The 14,944-nt window shown below is 35.7% G+C and overlaps 1 protein-coding gene across 1 annotated transcript in view; it reads left to right on the forward strand.

The window, feature by feature from the left end:
- The window catches only part of LOC105481139 (carbamoyl-phosphate synthase 1), a 119,616-nt gene that overhangs the window by 39,619 nt on the left and 65,053 nt on the right, over window positions 1-14,944 (forward strand). The window contains exons 14-19 of the mRNA XM_011740476.2: window positions 3,059-3,248; window positions 4,974-5,131; window positions 6,705-6,833; window positions 10,254-10,398; window positions 11,879-12,089; window positions 13,658-13,856. Coding sequence (XP_011738778.2) covers window positions 3,059-3,248; window positions 4,974-5,131; window positions 6,705-6,833; window positions 10,254-10,398; window positions 11,879-12,089; window positions 13,658-13,856 — 1,032 coding nt within the window. The remainder of the gene's footprint in view (window positions 1-3,058; window positions 3,249-4,973; window positions 5,132-6,704; window positions 6,834-10,253; window positions 10,399-11,878; window positions 12,090-13,657; window positions 13,857-14,944) is intronic.

The following is a 14,944-nucleotide window of genomic DNA, read 5'->3' on the forward strand; positions in this document are numbered from 1 at the left end:
ATTGCCGCAGGCTTTGCAGTGTAAAGCCATTCACCAGAGACCAGGCTAGTAGAGGGCAGCATAGAATGGCAGCAGAAGACTGGGACAGCAAACATGGGACAAACAGTTGGCCAAAGGTTTTCTTTTTGTTAATATTCTATAGTCAAAGATTTTCACCTGATGGGTGTCTGTTGAAGGGGTAGAACACAGTCTCAATGACTTTACTCTTTTTCTCATTTGTTTTCTTTTTTTTTTTTAATACTCTCCTCCATTCACGTACATGCACACTCACATATTTTTTGGAATACGTTTTCAAAATGATGTTTCACTTCTTTGCATTATGCTTTAATTTCTCATTAGATAATTGGAGACTGTCCAGTGGTTTAGATTAGTTAGAACACAATCTAAGTGTATTCAGAGTTTAGAATACATTTAACTAGTATACAGTTTTTATTCTATTTGGGAGTTTTACAAATAATTAGAATTTTTATAGTTTGTATTTTAATGTGTTTTACATCAACTGGGTAAAGTTATACATTTTTAACTAAAGAACAGGAATTATTAGATTATATTGTGATCACTTAGAAAGTTAATAACTAGAGATGAATTTTTAAACTAAAAATATTATAATTGGTGCATATATTGTAACAAGAATTAGAAAAATAAAACAAAATGATTTAAAATTAAGATGGCTTGAAATAAGTTTTAAAATAAATGAACACTCATGTGTATGTATAGGATCTTTTCCTGTATAATTTGACTTATAAAAAAATCACCATATTCATTGTATAGCACATTCAGAAAAATACTTAAATATACTAACATTTGTCACTTTTCTTTAGTAGTGAGGCTTTCTATAACTTCTGTTGCTGACGTGTTGTCAGTTGGGACTCAATTATTAAAATTCATCCCATATTATAAAAGCATTTGCTTATCTGTTTGTATCTTCCTGACATTTTATTAATAATATTACTCTTAAAATCTTGAGAGATGACTCATATTGAGGAAAGAACATAGGATTTGAATAATAACACTTGAATTAGAGCCCTAATATTGCCACTTATTAGCTGTATGACCTTTAGCAAGCCATTTAACCTTACTGAATCTCAGTTTCTTCATCCAAAAGGTTGAAATCTCTTTCATAGTCTTGGTATAAAAATCAAATACATTACTAAAAGTACATTACAAGCATTAAGTTACTATTTGAATTTAAAGCAGCATAAAATATATTTAATGTTTTATTCAGATCCTCCCCAAAGATATGTAGGGTTTTCAATAATAATTTCTATACCTTTATCTGAATATGTTGTTGACGTTTTAGGAGAACTTAAAATTGACCTGCTAATGTATGAAATAATTAGAACCATCTGGCTGTATTGTATAATAATTATTTTGCTAAGTGTCACCCTCATACTGGTTTATAATGCAATTATCCTTAGTAGGCTACAAAAAGAAGTATTTTGAAGGTTTCTCCTGATGTAAGGAATAAGATCGAGCTATGAATACCTTCATATAGATATATGCATACATACACACAGACACACACGCAGACACGCACACAAGCATGCATGCACATACATAGTTTTATTTCTTTTGCCATATGGTTTTTAAAATATAATATGTACAAACAGTTGTATAATGTTCTTTGTTAAAGCACTACAGCAAGCATGAAAATCTGGAAAATAAATGGAAACCAGCAGAAGGCTCTCAGTGCTTCCAGCAAGAAGGGAGCACATTATTCTGCATTTTAAATGTACATTCAATGTTCTTCTTAGACAAATAAATAGAAGGGGGAGCAGCTTTATTTAACTTTTATTTTAGGTTTGGGGGTAACATGTGTAGGTGAAATAAGATCCTTTTTGAATAAGCAAATATTGAAGGAATTCATTACCACCAGGCTTGCCTTACAAAAGATCTTGAAAGGAACACTAAGTATAGAAAGGAAAGACCGCTACCAGCTGATACAAAAATGCACTTAGACACACAGACCAGTGTCACTATAAAGCAACCACACAAACAAACCAACATAATAACCAGCTAATAGCACAATGGCAGGATCAAATCCACATATCAATACTAACCTTGAATATAAACTGGCTAAATGCCCCCACTTAAAAGGAATGGAGTGCAAGCAGGATATAGAAGCAAAACCCAATGGTATGCTGTCTTCAAGATACCCATCTCATATGTAGTGCACCCCTATGCTCAAAATAAAGGGATAGAGGAAAATCTACCAAGCAAATGGAAAACAGAAAAAAAAAAAAAAAAAAAAAAAAAACAAGGGATACAATCCTAATTTCAGAAAACACAGATTTCAAATGAACAAAGATTTAAAAAAAGACAAAGAAGGGCATTACATAATGGTAATGGGTTCAATTCAAGAAGATCTAACTATCCTAAATATATTTGCACCCAACACAGGAGTACCCAGTTTCATAAAGCAAGTTCTTAGAGACCTGCAAAGAGACTTAGACTCCCACACATTAATAGTGGGAGACATCAACACTCCACTGTATTAGACAGAACATTGAGGCAGAAATTTAACAAAGATATTCAGGACCTAAATTTGACATTGGACCAAATGGATCTGATAGACCTTTGTAAGAACTCTGCACCCCAAAACAGAATATACATTCTTCTCATCACCACATGACACATACTCTAAATTGCAAGCAGCTTTCATATTGCCTCTAGTTCTATTTTACATTTACTAATTTAAAATTTTTGGAATATGTTATTCTTTTAAGGTTGATTGAACTACAGAGTTCAGTAATATTTGTGGATCTCTAGACAAATTGTATAGAAATGGTCTCCAGCTTTGCCAACAGTGGCAAAGATCACCTCGTGGTGATCTTCATGAGGCAGTCAATTATTTTGTATAGTTTCATTTTCAAGAATGTCTTCATTTCTTTCACCAAATGGTTGTCTTCCTTTAACTTCTATTTACATGTCGTATTATGGATCTCTACAGCCCACAGATAACCTAAAAGCTTAGTTACCCCATGTTTCCTTATTTAAGTGTGGCCGTTCTCTTCTTTAGAACATATATTCATGTACTGGATTCTTTTGCTTCTTTCAGGAAGAAAATGTCAAAACTGTTCTGATGAACCCAAACATTGCATCAGTCCAGACCAATGAGGTGGGCTTAAAGCAAGCCGATACTGTCTACTTTCTTCCCATCACCCCTCAGTTTGTCACAGAGGTCATCAAGGCAGAACGGCCAGATGGGTTAATTCTGGGCATGGGTGGCCAAACAGCTCTGAACTGTGGTGAGTTCTTATAAGCTTAATTGCAGAGTTTTGACATATGCACTGCTGTGTAACATATTTTATTTGAACTCATCTAACAATTGTGCTTTGTGTGTTCATAAAACCTTTCCTCTAATGTGTGAGGAAGCAGTTAGCAAACAGCCACTTAAAATAGTCATATGATGAATATTACTAGTTAATTTCACAAAATAGCTGAGAGACAAAGAAACCTTTCACTTTAATGCTCCAGAGTAGCCAGTAGGTTTCTTAACTTTCTCTACTCTATCCCAGGATATTGTTTTTCTCTGTTGCTATTGAGGTGTTGAGAACTATTATGAATGAAAAATGAGAATTAACATTAGTTAAGTGCTCTTAGGTATCAGCCCTGTAGCATTTGCCTCTCAAACATGTTTTCATAATAACATAGATCAGTCTTTCTACTATTACTACATACATCTTCTGAGTCTACTGCTTTGTTCTCTTTAAAATTCTTCAGATACCGTCTCACACCAGTTAGAACGGTGATCATTAAAAAGTCAGGAAACAACAGGTGCTGGAGAGGATGTGGAGAAATAGGAACACTTTTACACTGTTGGTGGGACTGTAAACTAGTTCAACCATTGTGGAAGACAGTGTGGTGATTCCTCAAGGATCTAGAACTAGAAATACCATTTGACCCAGCCATCCCATTACTGGGTATATACCCAAAGGATTATAAATCATGCTGCTATAAAGACACATGCACATGTATGTTTACTGCAGCACTATTCACAATAGCAAAGACTTGGAACCAACCCAGATGTCCATCAATGACAGACTGGATTAAGAAAATGTGGCACATATACACCATGGAATACTATGCAGCCATAAAAAAGGATGAGTCCACGTCCTTTGTAAGGACATGTATGCAGCTGGAAACCATCATTCTCAGCAAACTATCATGAGAACAGGAAACCAAACACCACATGTTCTCACTCATAGGTGGGAATTGATCAATGAGAATACTTGGACATGGGAAGGGGAACATCACACACTGGGGCTTGTTGTGGGGTGGGGGGACGGGGGAAGGATAGCATTATGAGATATACCTAATGTGAATGACGAGTTAATGGGTGCAGCACACCAACATGGCACATGTATACATATGTAACGAACCTGCACGTTGTGTACATGCACCCTAGAACATAAAGTATAATAATAAAAAAAAATTCTTCAAATCTTTGGAATTAGATCATGAATAAGAATCTCTTTAGCTAGTTTGGGTAAGCAATTGGTTATATAATTTGTATGTCAAAAAAAAAAAGAGATAGGCAAAATTAGATGGCTAGATAGTGAAAACACAAACCATTTTGATGATAATTTTTTAACCCAGGTAGGTACTCATATATTTAGGATTTTTTAAATTATAGAATCTCATTATAGAAATGGACTTTAGGAGGAAAGGGAATATATTGAAATCTTAAGACTCAGTATAATATTATGACATTTATTAATAAGGATAAAAATGATTTTCAGAAGATGGTAATATAAGTAATAGTAGCATCAGTAACATATTTTGTCAGACTATCTTCAGAATTTTTATTTCAATTTTTTTCCCTAAGTGCAATTCTATTGTAGACAGTGGTATCTTCTTGGATTTTAAGATAAAAAAAAAAGAAATAGTTGTATAGTTGTATTCAGTTGTCTGCTTAAAAAGGCATAAAATTTCGAGATTTTAAAAACTAATCCTATTTGGTTCTTGTTTAGGAGTGGAACTATTCAAGAGAGGTGTGCTCAAGGAATACGGTGTGAAAGTCCTGGGAACTTCAGTTGAGTCCATTATGGCCACGGAGGACAGGCAGCTGTTTTCAGATAAACTAAATGAGATCAATGAAAAGATTGCTCCAAGTTTTGCAGTGGAATCGGTAAGGATTCTTTGCTTTGGAGAAACGAGGGCATTATTTGTCTTGGGTTGTAGGGAGAATGATTTTTCATGCCTAATAATAATAGTTAAGATGATTATAGTTGTATGCATTTTCTTCTAGAAAAGTGTTAATAGTTTAGAAATATTGTATATTAATTACAACACTCAATGCTGAAATGATAGGTATTAACATTTTATTTTATGAAAAGAAAAACCTAAGTCCAGAGATGAAGTGGTTTATCAAGGCTTGAAGTGCCAATGAATCTCCGATCTCCTGAACCGAAACTCAGAACCATATCAACTTGCAATACCAAAGCAAGTTTTACCTTGTTTCTGGGATCAGTCACACATTTTGCATGTGTGAATGCCCTGCAAATGGGAAATTGGCTTTAAATTTTTTTTGAAATAAAATAAACATTTTAGAATAAAATGGATCCAGTCAGTAAAATGACTGGAAAACCTGTAGTTTCGATATTTAAGAAAGATAGATTTACTTTTCTATTATTTATTTCCATTGCCTCTTATGCCTATCAATAAGCTATTACCAATTATCAGGAAAAAGAATCAACTCACTTTATATCTGTTTTTGCCCCTGACTTTATTTTTGACTTCAGGCTTATATTTGGTGAAGTGAGGGTGCTAAGGGCAGTGTTAAATGCAACTTCTCCATGGTAGAATCAGGCACGCCCTTAGGAATAAAGCAGGTACTGCTGGTACAACTAAAAATGGGCTCTGTATGTTTCAGAAAACAATGCTACCAAGTATCTTTTGTGTTACAAACTTGTCAATCAAATAATCCCAGGATAACTCTGCTGCACAATTTGGGAAGCTCTTGCCATACATTTATTCTTTCATTGCCAGATTTAATTATGTCCTTGCTTCCCCAGGATAAGAAACAGGCATATGGGAAAGGTGTAATTACATTCCCATTGGTAGTGTAATAATATTCCATGACAGAAAAATATAGCCACCATATGTTGTATTCTGTAAGTTAAAAAAAGAATTCCAAGCTTCTGGGACTATTCTCAGACTGAGCCTGAAAATGAAAAATCTCTTTATACACAGTGTTCCTAATGGTTTATTGCGGTAACATCAAGTTAGCTTCAGCAGCAGAGAACCTGGTTTCATTAAGACAGAGACTTTTAAGCTACATGTAAAAATCCAACCATTCAATATGGCTCCCATTCTCAAATGAATGATGATTATTTCTGCTTTGACCATGGTTCTGTTTCAATAGGACAGGACAAAATTTACCACAAAAGTATATTTCTTAAAAGCTATATATATATACATATATATATATACACACATATATATATGTATATGTGTGTATATATGTGTGTGTGTGTGTGTGTGTGTGTATATCTCCTCTCTTCTAGAATTTTACTTAACATTTGAATAACAGCATTTGAATAACAGCATTTGCTTTTCATAATGTGAGGGAATAATAGAACATTTCCATATTCACTCTCCCCAGATAAGTTGGTTTACCTGATTGCCAGACTCCCTTGGTGTGGTCTATTCTGCCAGTGTGCTCAGCTTTTAAAATGTTGAGTCCTTGTTCTTGTTGACAGATTGAGGACGCACTGAAGGCAGCAGACACCATTGGCTACCCAGTGATGATCCGTTCCGCCTATGCGCTGGGTGGGTTAGGCTCAGGCATCTGTCCTAACAGAGAGACTTTGATGGACCTCAGCACAAAGGTGTGTATTTTTGTAGACAATATTCTTACCAACCAAAAAAACTGACTTGATATATCTTTTCAACTAGAGAGAGTTATGTAGATGAGAAATTACATTTTCTTTACTTATTAAATCATGATCATGTTCTCCAAAAGTGTCTTCCAAAAGATGATACTTTTTTTTTTTTTGAGACGGAGTCTCGCTCTGTCTCCCAGGGCGGAGTGCAGTGGCGCGATCTCGGCTCACTGCAAGCTCCGCCTCCCGGGTTCATGCCATTCTCCTCCCTCAGCCTCCCAAGTAGCTGGCACTACAGGCGCCCGCCACCACGCCTGGCTATTTTTTTGTATTGTTAGTAGAGATAGTAGAGATGGGGTTTCACCGTTTTAGCCAGGATGGTCTTGATCTTCTGACCTCGTGATCTGCCTGCCTCGACCTCCCAACGTGCTGGGATTACAGGCATGAGCCACTGCACCCGGCCAAGATGACACTTTTGAGAGAGTAGTGCAGCGCAACTGTTCATGCCAGGATGCAATGATAAACCACATGGTTCCAGGTAAACCAGTGGTCACTTTACCTCAAATTCCACCTTTATAGTACAATCTATCGACTTCAGTAAGATGAACTTAATTCAACTCTTTCTTCCTTTGTTTCACAATCTACTCCCAAATATTTAAAATGCTAAAATATGTTTTAGTGGTTAAGGAAAAATAGGACATAATGTCTCATTTTTAATTTTTTTTTTGAAATAATGTGGCTGGCATGGATGACATCCAGAAAGTGAAACAAAGCCCATTGAGTAGTTTGACTTTACTCAAAATTAAGATGTCTAAAATATACATGGTATAAACCTCTCAGTACAGTAAATGACTGAACTCCACCAACTGCCATATAGTCATAAAAACATGAGAGATTTGAGGGTTTATAATTTATTTTTTTTCTTTTCTTTTTTTTTTTTTTTTTTTTTTGAGACGGAGTCTCGCTCTGTCGCCCAGGCTGGAGTGCAGTGGCCGGATCTCGCCTCACTGCAAGCTCCGCCTCCCGAGTTTACGCCATTCTCCTGCCTCAGCCTCCCGAGTAGCTGGGACTACAGGCGCCTGCCACCTCGCCCGGCTAGTTTTTTGTATTTTTTAGTAGAGACGGGGTTTCACCATGTTAGCCAGGATAGTCTCGATCTCCTGACCTTGTGATCCGCCCGTCTCGGCCTCCCAAAGTGCTGGGATTACAGGCTTGAGCCACCGCGCCCAGCTATAATTTATTTTCTATCACAATCACTTTTAACATATTAGGAACTACTTCTTTTTTTGCATATTAGAGGAAAACCCTTGAGAAAAGTAAGATATGCTACAAAAACTAGAGACTAACACAGAAAAATATGCTCCAGGAAAACAGAGACTTTCATCTATACTCTATTTCCACAAAACAGAACAGTGTGTGGAAATACCAGGAGCTCAATAATGCCTTTGAAGAATGAGTACATGTGCAGCCAAGAAACCTGTGTAACCTACATGGCAGTCATAGAAGTGAATTTGACAGAATTACTGTGAGGGCTATTTTGGGGATTATTTAGGAAATAGCTCAAGGACAGCTTATTGCTTTATCTTTACTTACTTTTTGAACTGAAGTGAAATGAGACCCTTGAATTGTTGACATAGAATTTTGAAAACAGGTAAGTACAATTCAGCATATTTAAATAACTACAATGGCAGACTTACATATAAATAACTTGGGTTTCATTTTTCTAAAGTTGTGAAAATTACAAAAAGGGAAACATACCTAACATAAATGTTTCTTGTTTCCATCCTGGACATATGAATCATGTATTTAAAGCAAAAACATGCTTTTGAGGATGAAAAGCTTATTTCCTCTAGCATGTTAGATGCTCCAAATATTTTCAATATTAACAACTTCATAACTGCCAATAGTGGCAATGCATACTTTTTCTCTATTATTATTTTTTACTCTATAAAAAAAAATCTGAATACTGAACTTTTCATGTAAGAAAGTTTATAATGAAGAGAATTTTGGAATGAGATAGTTTTCAAGTATTTACGTTGTGCTCAAATAATCAATAATCCTTTAAATGGTTTTTCTTGTTGAAAAAAACCCCTCACTCTTACCTTGAGAATAATTAGTTGTATCATTATGTCCTAAACAATCCCCTTATTCTCTTGAGGTTATAGTTAGCACCATTAAAAGCTGCATTAACTTACCCAGGTCCCTAAGTTAACTTTTTGTATAAAATCAAAGACTTTAAAACATAAAAATAAAAACAAGCTGAGAAAACAGGTGAAGATAATTTCAATTTTCCCTAAATACCCGTTTCACTTCTTTATAATGCAAAATACTTTTCCAAATTTATACCCTTTGTTTCCTAGATTTCTTCTTTTAGCAGGCAACCGGAATGACAAATTAATCATTATTAAATTGTTAACATTGGCTACTGATTTTTCTAACCACTTTGACAACCTCATCGTGGGCAGCTGTGGGGACAAATGTGTCACATTTTCAGTTGCACGTGCTGGAGCCTGTAGTGATGACTGAAGTTAAAAAAATCATATTAAGGCACATTACAGAAAAACTTACATTGTTATTATTTTAATGCCTATTAATAATTTCAAAAAATTCAAACAACTTTCCCTTTCACTGCCATTCCACATCAAATATATTATAAGACAATGAGACATTTCTCTCTTGGATTATCAGCCACTGCATGTCCTAAGGTCAGAGATTACCACTTTCCTATTTTGGGTTCAGTATTCTACCCATTGTGGGTGTGCCATAAATATGAAACGATAATTATGCTAATTCATGTATGCTAATTCATATCTGTCTAATCAGGCATACATGATATATGACTCAGAGTATTTAAGCATTTAGGCAGTGATTAACCATAATAATAGTCCCATATGATTCTTCTAATTCTCAAGTTTTACATGCCATCTTGGCTAACTGTTTACAACCATCATCATCTCCTTTCTCCTCCTCATCAACAGCAACTAACTTTTATTGTGTGTGTCACTGCACAAAGCACCCTCAGCTATTTTAGAGAGAGCCAGAGTCTTTAGACTTATTTTTCCATATTTATTCACACTTATCACATTTTCTGGTTTCACAGAAGCCTAGCTGCTGAAATAATTTCATTTCCCTCTGCCTGATTGCTCAATTATTTTCTCTTTTTCCTAAATTAGTTTGATTTAATGTCATATCAGCACTTTGAATGGCAAGCCTCAATAATGTAAATCAAGCATATTCACTGCAGGATGCTATTCCTAGTACCTCACTGATTTTCTGACACATTGTGCCTTCTGTGCAGGAGAGAATGGAGATGGGGTTTGAGAGTTCAGTGCTGACCAGGATTTATGCCAGGATATTTTGCCAAATATCCTTGTTGAAGCCAGAGATTTTTCTTACTCTTTGATATCTTTTGTCACCAATTTCTAGGCCTTTGCTATGACCAACCAAATTCTGGTGGAGAAGTCAGTGACAGGTTGGAAAGAAATAGAATATGAAGTGGTTCGAGATGCTGATGACAACTGTGTCACTGTCTGTAACATGGAAAATGTTGACGCCATGGGTGTTCACACAGGTAGGCAAAGCATATTCAAGAACTATAGCAATGCTTTCAGCTCATTTTAGCAATGTCGTTGATGGCCATGGCAGTCTTTATAAAGTTGTTGTCTTTAAATTACTATTTCTAGTAGACGGACTAGTGATAACATTTTGGACAAGTATAGTATTTTACAGTATTGAAAATATTCTCACATTTAATTTGATCTTTACACAAACCCTGTGAAGTAAGGAACCCTGATTTAACTGAGGAAAAGCCAAAGCAATATGGTAGAAATAAGATCCATAAAACCTGATGTTGAAAAATAAGAAGGGAAGTTGAGAAGGTTTAAAGCAGACTGAGATGTTAGTCACCCAGTAAATGAGAAAATAGGCACAATAATAGAAATAAGTTTTTCAGGGAAGTACGTTAGTTAGATAAGAGGGCAAAGATGATAACTTAGGATTCAAAAGTGCTAAATTTGAGGTGTGATTAGAACTGTCAAAAAAGGGAGTTGAGAATGTGGAGATGGAATTTAAGAAATAAAATAGAAATAAAGAAATTGATACAAAGACATTGGAAACTGTTGGCATAAAGGGGATAATTGAAGTCATAGGCATAGACAAAGTATTCAAGGGCATAGGTATAGAAAGAGGAGAGAATAGGGTTGAACTTTGAACTCTGGGAAACATTTAGATTTGCAGGGCAGGGGAAAGAGGAAGTATTACTGTTGAAGATAGAAGGGGAGAATAAAGAGTTAAGAGGAAAATCAGGGTAGAACTGTAACAACTAAGCCAATGCAAGAACTATTTTATCAAAGAGCTTTGTTTTTGGCAGTTTCAAATGCTATGCAAGACCAAGGCTGATTAACTAATTTGGCTCTTTTGGATGTCTAAGAGAACAATTTCATTGCAAAGTCAGTTCTGGGAGCTCTGTTGAAAGGAATTATATGGTATCGAGTGGTAAGCAGAATTGGCAAACTTTCAAGAAGCTCATTTATGTAAAGAATGAGAGAGAAGCTTTGTATGGTCCTCTGACAACGTTGGGAGAAGACTTCTGGAGGCAATGATGATCTGACCGTGTTTGAAGGCAGAAGGGATGGAGACTAAGATTGCAGATATAAGGGGCTATGATGAGAGAAGTGAGGATGGAAAGGGATGAGATACAGAAAGCCAAGTGATGAGCCAGTCTGAGTGATAATATTCTATGAAAGGAAGAACTTGAGAAATAATTTGAGATGAACAGCAGGGAAGTTGAAGTCATTCTAGTAAGTAGATGATTGAAGCCTTGATAGCTACTTATTAGATAGATGAACTTGGGAAAAGTTAGAGAGGTTTCTAAAAGTACTGTATCAGAATAACACGGGGAAACAGGAATTGGGGGAATACTTGATTTCACATATATATCCCAACAAACCCTCAGACTGTTCTGTGTCTTACATCATGCAAGTAGAGGTTAAGTCGCTGAAGTTGGTTATTTCAATATGCCACCAAGTAATGAGTGCTTCTTGGATATACAGGTGACTCAGTTGTTGTGGCTCCTGCCCAGACACTCTCCAATGCTGAGTTTCAGATGTTGAGACGTACTTCAATCAATGTTGTTCGCCACTTGGGCATTGTGGGTGAATGCAACATTCAGTTTGCCCTTCATCCTACCTCAATGGAATACTGCATCATTGAAGTGAATGCCAGACTGTCCCGAAGCTCTGCTCTGGCCTCAAAAGCCACTGGGTAAGACCAGAATAATTGACCGTGAGTTTGCAGATTCTTTGCAGACAGAAATGAAAAATTGACAGATAGTGGAAGACTGTGCTGCATTTACAAACTATGTTCCCCTTTTCTGTATGTTAGCTCCAAATCATTTATAGGACCCTGAGGACATGATTATTAATGAGCTTGTTGCCAGATTGAAGTAAATGATACTGCTAGCTGGCTTTGTTTGCTAGCTAATCATAAATGAATCAAAATCTAGGTGGCCAAAGCAAGCTGTGAAAAATCTGCTTCTTAATTGCACTTTGCAGATGTTGTTAAAAGTGCAGATTAATCCTTAATTTTAGTTTTCAACTGTTTTCTTCAGGTATATAGCCCTATAGCAAATAGTTGACAGAAAATATAGTTCACTTGACTCAAGCATGCAATACACATTACTTTTATTTTATCAAAACTCCACAAGACTGAACAGTGTGGAATTTTTTCACAAGTAAATGTTACAACCAAACAAATCTGCTGTCTATGTAACAGCCACTAGCAGGCATGATTGGAGGGAAAGTTAATCAAAACCTTTTGTTTCTAATAATATATTTAGCATCTTACACTTAAATTATGGCATTTAAATGAACAAAATATTTACTTCTTTAGATTTTTTTACGTAGTTCCACAGCACTGCATGGAGTGGCGAAAGGCATGTTGCCCTCTGTGCAGCAGTCACAATTCTGCATTCTCATTTGGTTCTTCTAGTGACCACGTGATTTGGGGCACATCACTCATTGTCTTTATCACTTTCCTCATTTGTTAGATGGAAGTTGTACTAAAGAACTCATTTTTAATTCTATAGTTCTATGAATTTTTTTTCAAACAAAATAACCCAAACTGACATTCTGGATAAAGACAGCCAAGTTCTCAAAGTGTTAGTTTTGTAAGGAGTCCAAAGTTCAAAGGCTACGATTGAGGTAAATGATATAGCTAGCTGGCTTTGTTTGCTGGCTAATCACAAACGGATCAAAATCTAGGTGGACAAAGCAGGCTGTGAAAAATCTGCTTCTTAATTACACTTTGCAGATGTTGTTAAAAGTGCAGATTAATCCTTAATTTTAGTCTTCAACTGTTTTCTGATTGAGGTAAATGATACTGCTATCATTTATAATTTGGAGACAGAGCAAGGACCCAAACTTGAAATGCCTGCTCCCTTGTACTAGCTAACTCACTGTCTTCTTAGGTACAGATATGTATATATTTTCTCAAAAAATATTTTGCAGATTCTCATCTTAGTGGAGGTTAAACACAAATGGAGGTTAAACTTTATTTATCAACAAAGCTATTGATTTTAGGTTGAAGAGGTGAAGGTTGAGATTTGTAGCAATGCATGTAGAGTAAATTCTCCTGTGACCTGTGCTTCTATACTTTGTATCATGACTCCTATTTTTCCGCAAGTGGCTACTAAATATTGATGCAAAACAGAGAGTCAAGTGTCTTATACCCTGAAGTAGAATAATACCAGAAATTTTAAGAAAGACCAATTTATGTTTTGGTCTGTTTTCAATAATTGCTCAAAGAAAAAAAAAATTGTCTTCTTTTCATAGCTACCCATTGGCATTCATTGCTGCAAAGATTGCCCTAGGAATCCCACTTCCAGAAATTAAGAACGTTGTATCTGGGAAGACATCGGCCTGCTTTGAACCTAGCCTGGATTACATGGTCACCAAGATTCCCCGCTGGGATCTTGACCGTTTTCATGGAACATCTAGCCGAATTGGTAGCTCTATGAAAAGTGTAGGAGAGGTGAGTCCTCGGTTTATTAATCTATTTTCTTCTTGTTCTCAGTTATTTTGTCAAATTTGTGACACCATTGACAGTGTTAAAGTTGCCTGGATACTGTCAACACATGGACAGTGTTAAAGGTACAATTGACAGTGTTAAAGTTGCCTGAATATTAGCATACTAATATGCCAACAGTCTTTATTTGACTGTTAACGTATTACATATGTTACATGTCCATTTTGCTGGATTTGAAGGCCTTCCTGTTCAAAAGGTGAGGCCATATGTCTGGGTATATAATATAGATACGTATATGAAAACACATTCATATATATATAACTGAGTTGTAATATATTTTATAAACAAATCCAGAAAGTAATATAGAATATAATATATTTAAAAAGACCACTGAACTGAGTTTAAGAATTCAACTTTAGTCCATTCATGCAAACTGTGGCTTTAACTTCCTGAGACCTCATTTCCCATATCTATAAAAGAATAGGCTGGACTAGATCATCTCTCAGGGTCCTTCTAGCTCTAAAATTCTAAATTGATATGAGCATAGTGGATTAGTAAGTCCCATTTAATTATACTAAAAAGTTCTAAGCTTTTAACATCTTTAGAAGATTTTTTAGAATGTGCTGTGTTATACTATTTGAAATTGAAGTTAGCCTTTGATTATTGCATCTTCAAAGATGCAGTATTCTTCTGTGTGGGAGGAAAGAAAGGAATTCATATCTTTGCGAGATTCACTCCCTTGCCTCCTTCCACCAAGTCCTAATCATTTTATGCATCCAGAAGGTTTGGGATAGTGGAGAAAACGTGAACCTCGGAACCAGCTGGACTTGGATATTACTCTTGGCATTGCCACTTATTAGCTACAGACTCTCAGGCAAGACACTGAGTTGCAGGATCCATACCTACAAAATAGAAATAATAATACCTACCTTGCAGGATTCTTATAATACCCCCCCTTAATAAATGTAATCCATCATTATTGTTATTATTAAATTAGTATTCATAAATGTTGCATAGGGGTAGTGGTTTTAAGTGCAGAAGTATGAACAAATCTCAGTCTTTCTCTATCATTTGTCTATCTACCATTTATCTTA

The sequence above is a fragment of the Macaca nemestrina genome, chromosome 11 (assembly GCF_043159975.1).
Source record: "Macaca nemestrina isolate mMacNem1 chromosome 11, mMacNem.hap1, whole genome shotgun sequence".
NCBI lineage: Eukaryota > Metazoa > Chordata > Mammalia > Primates > Cercopithecidae > Macaca > Macaca nemestrina.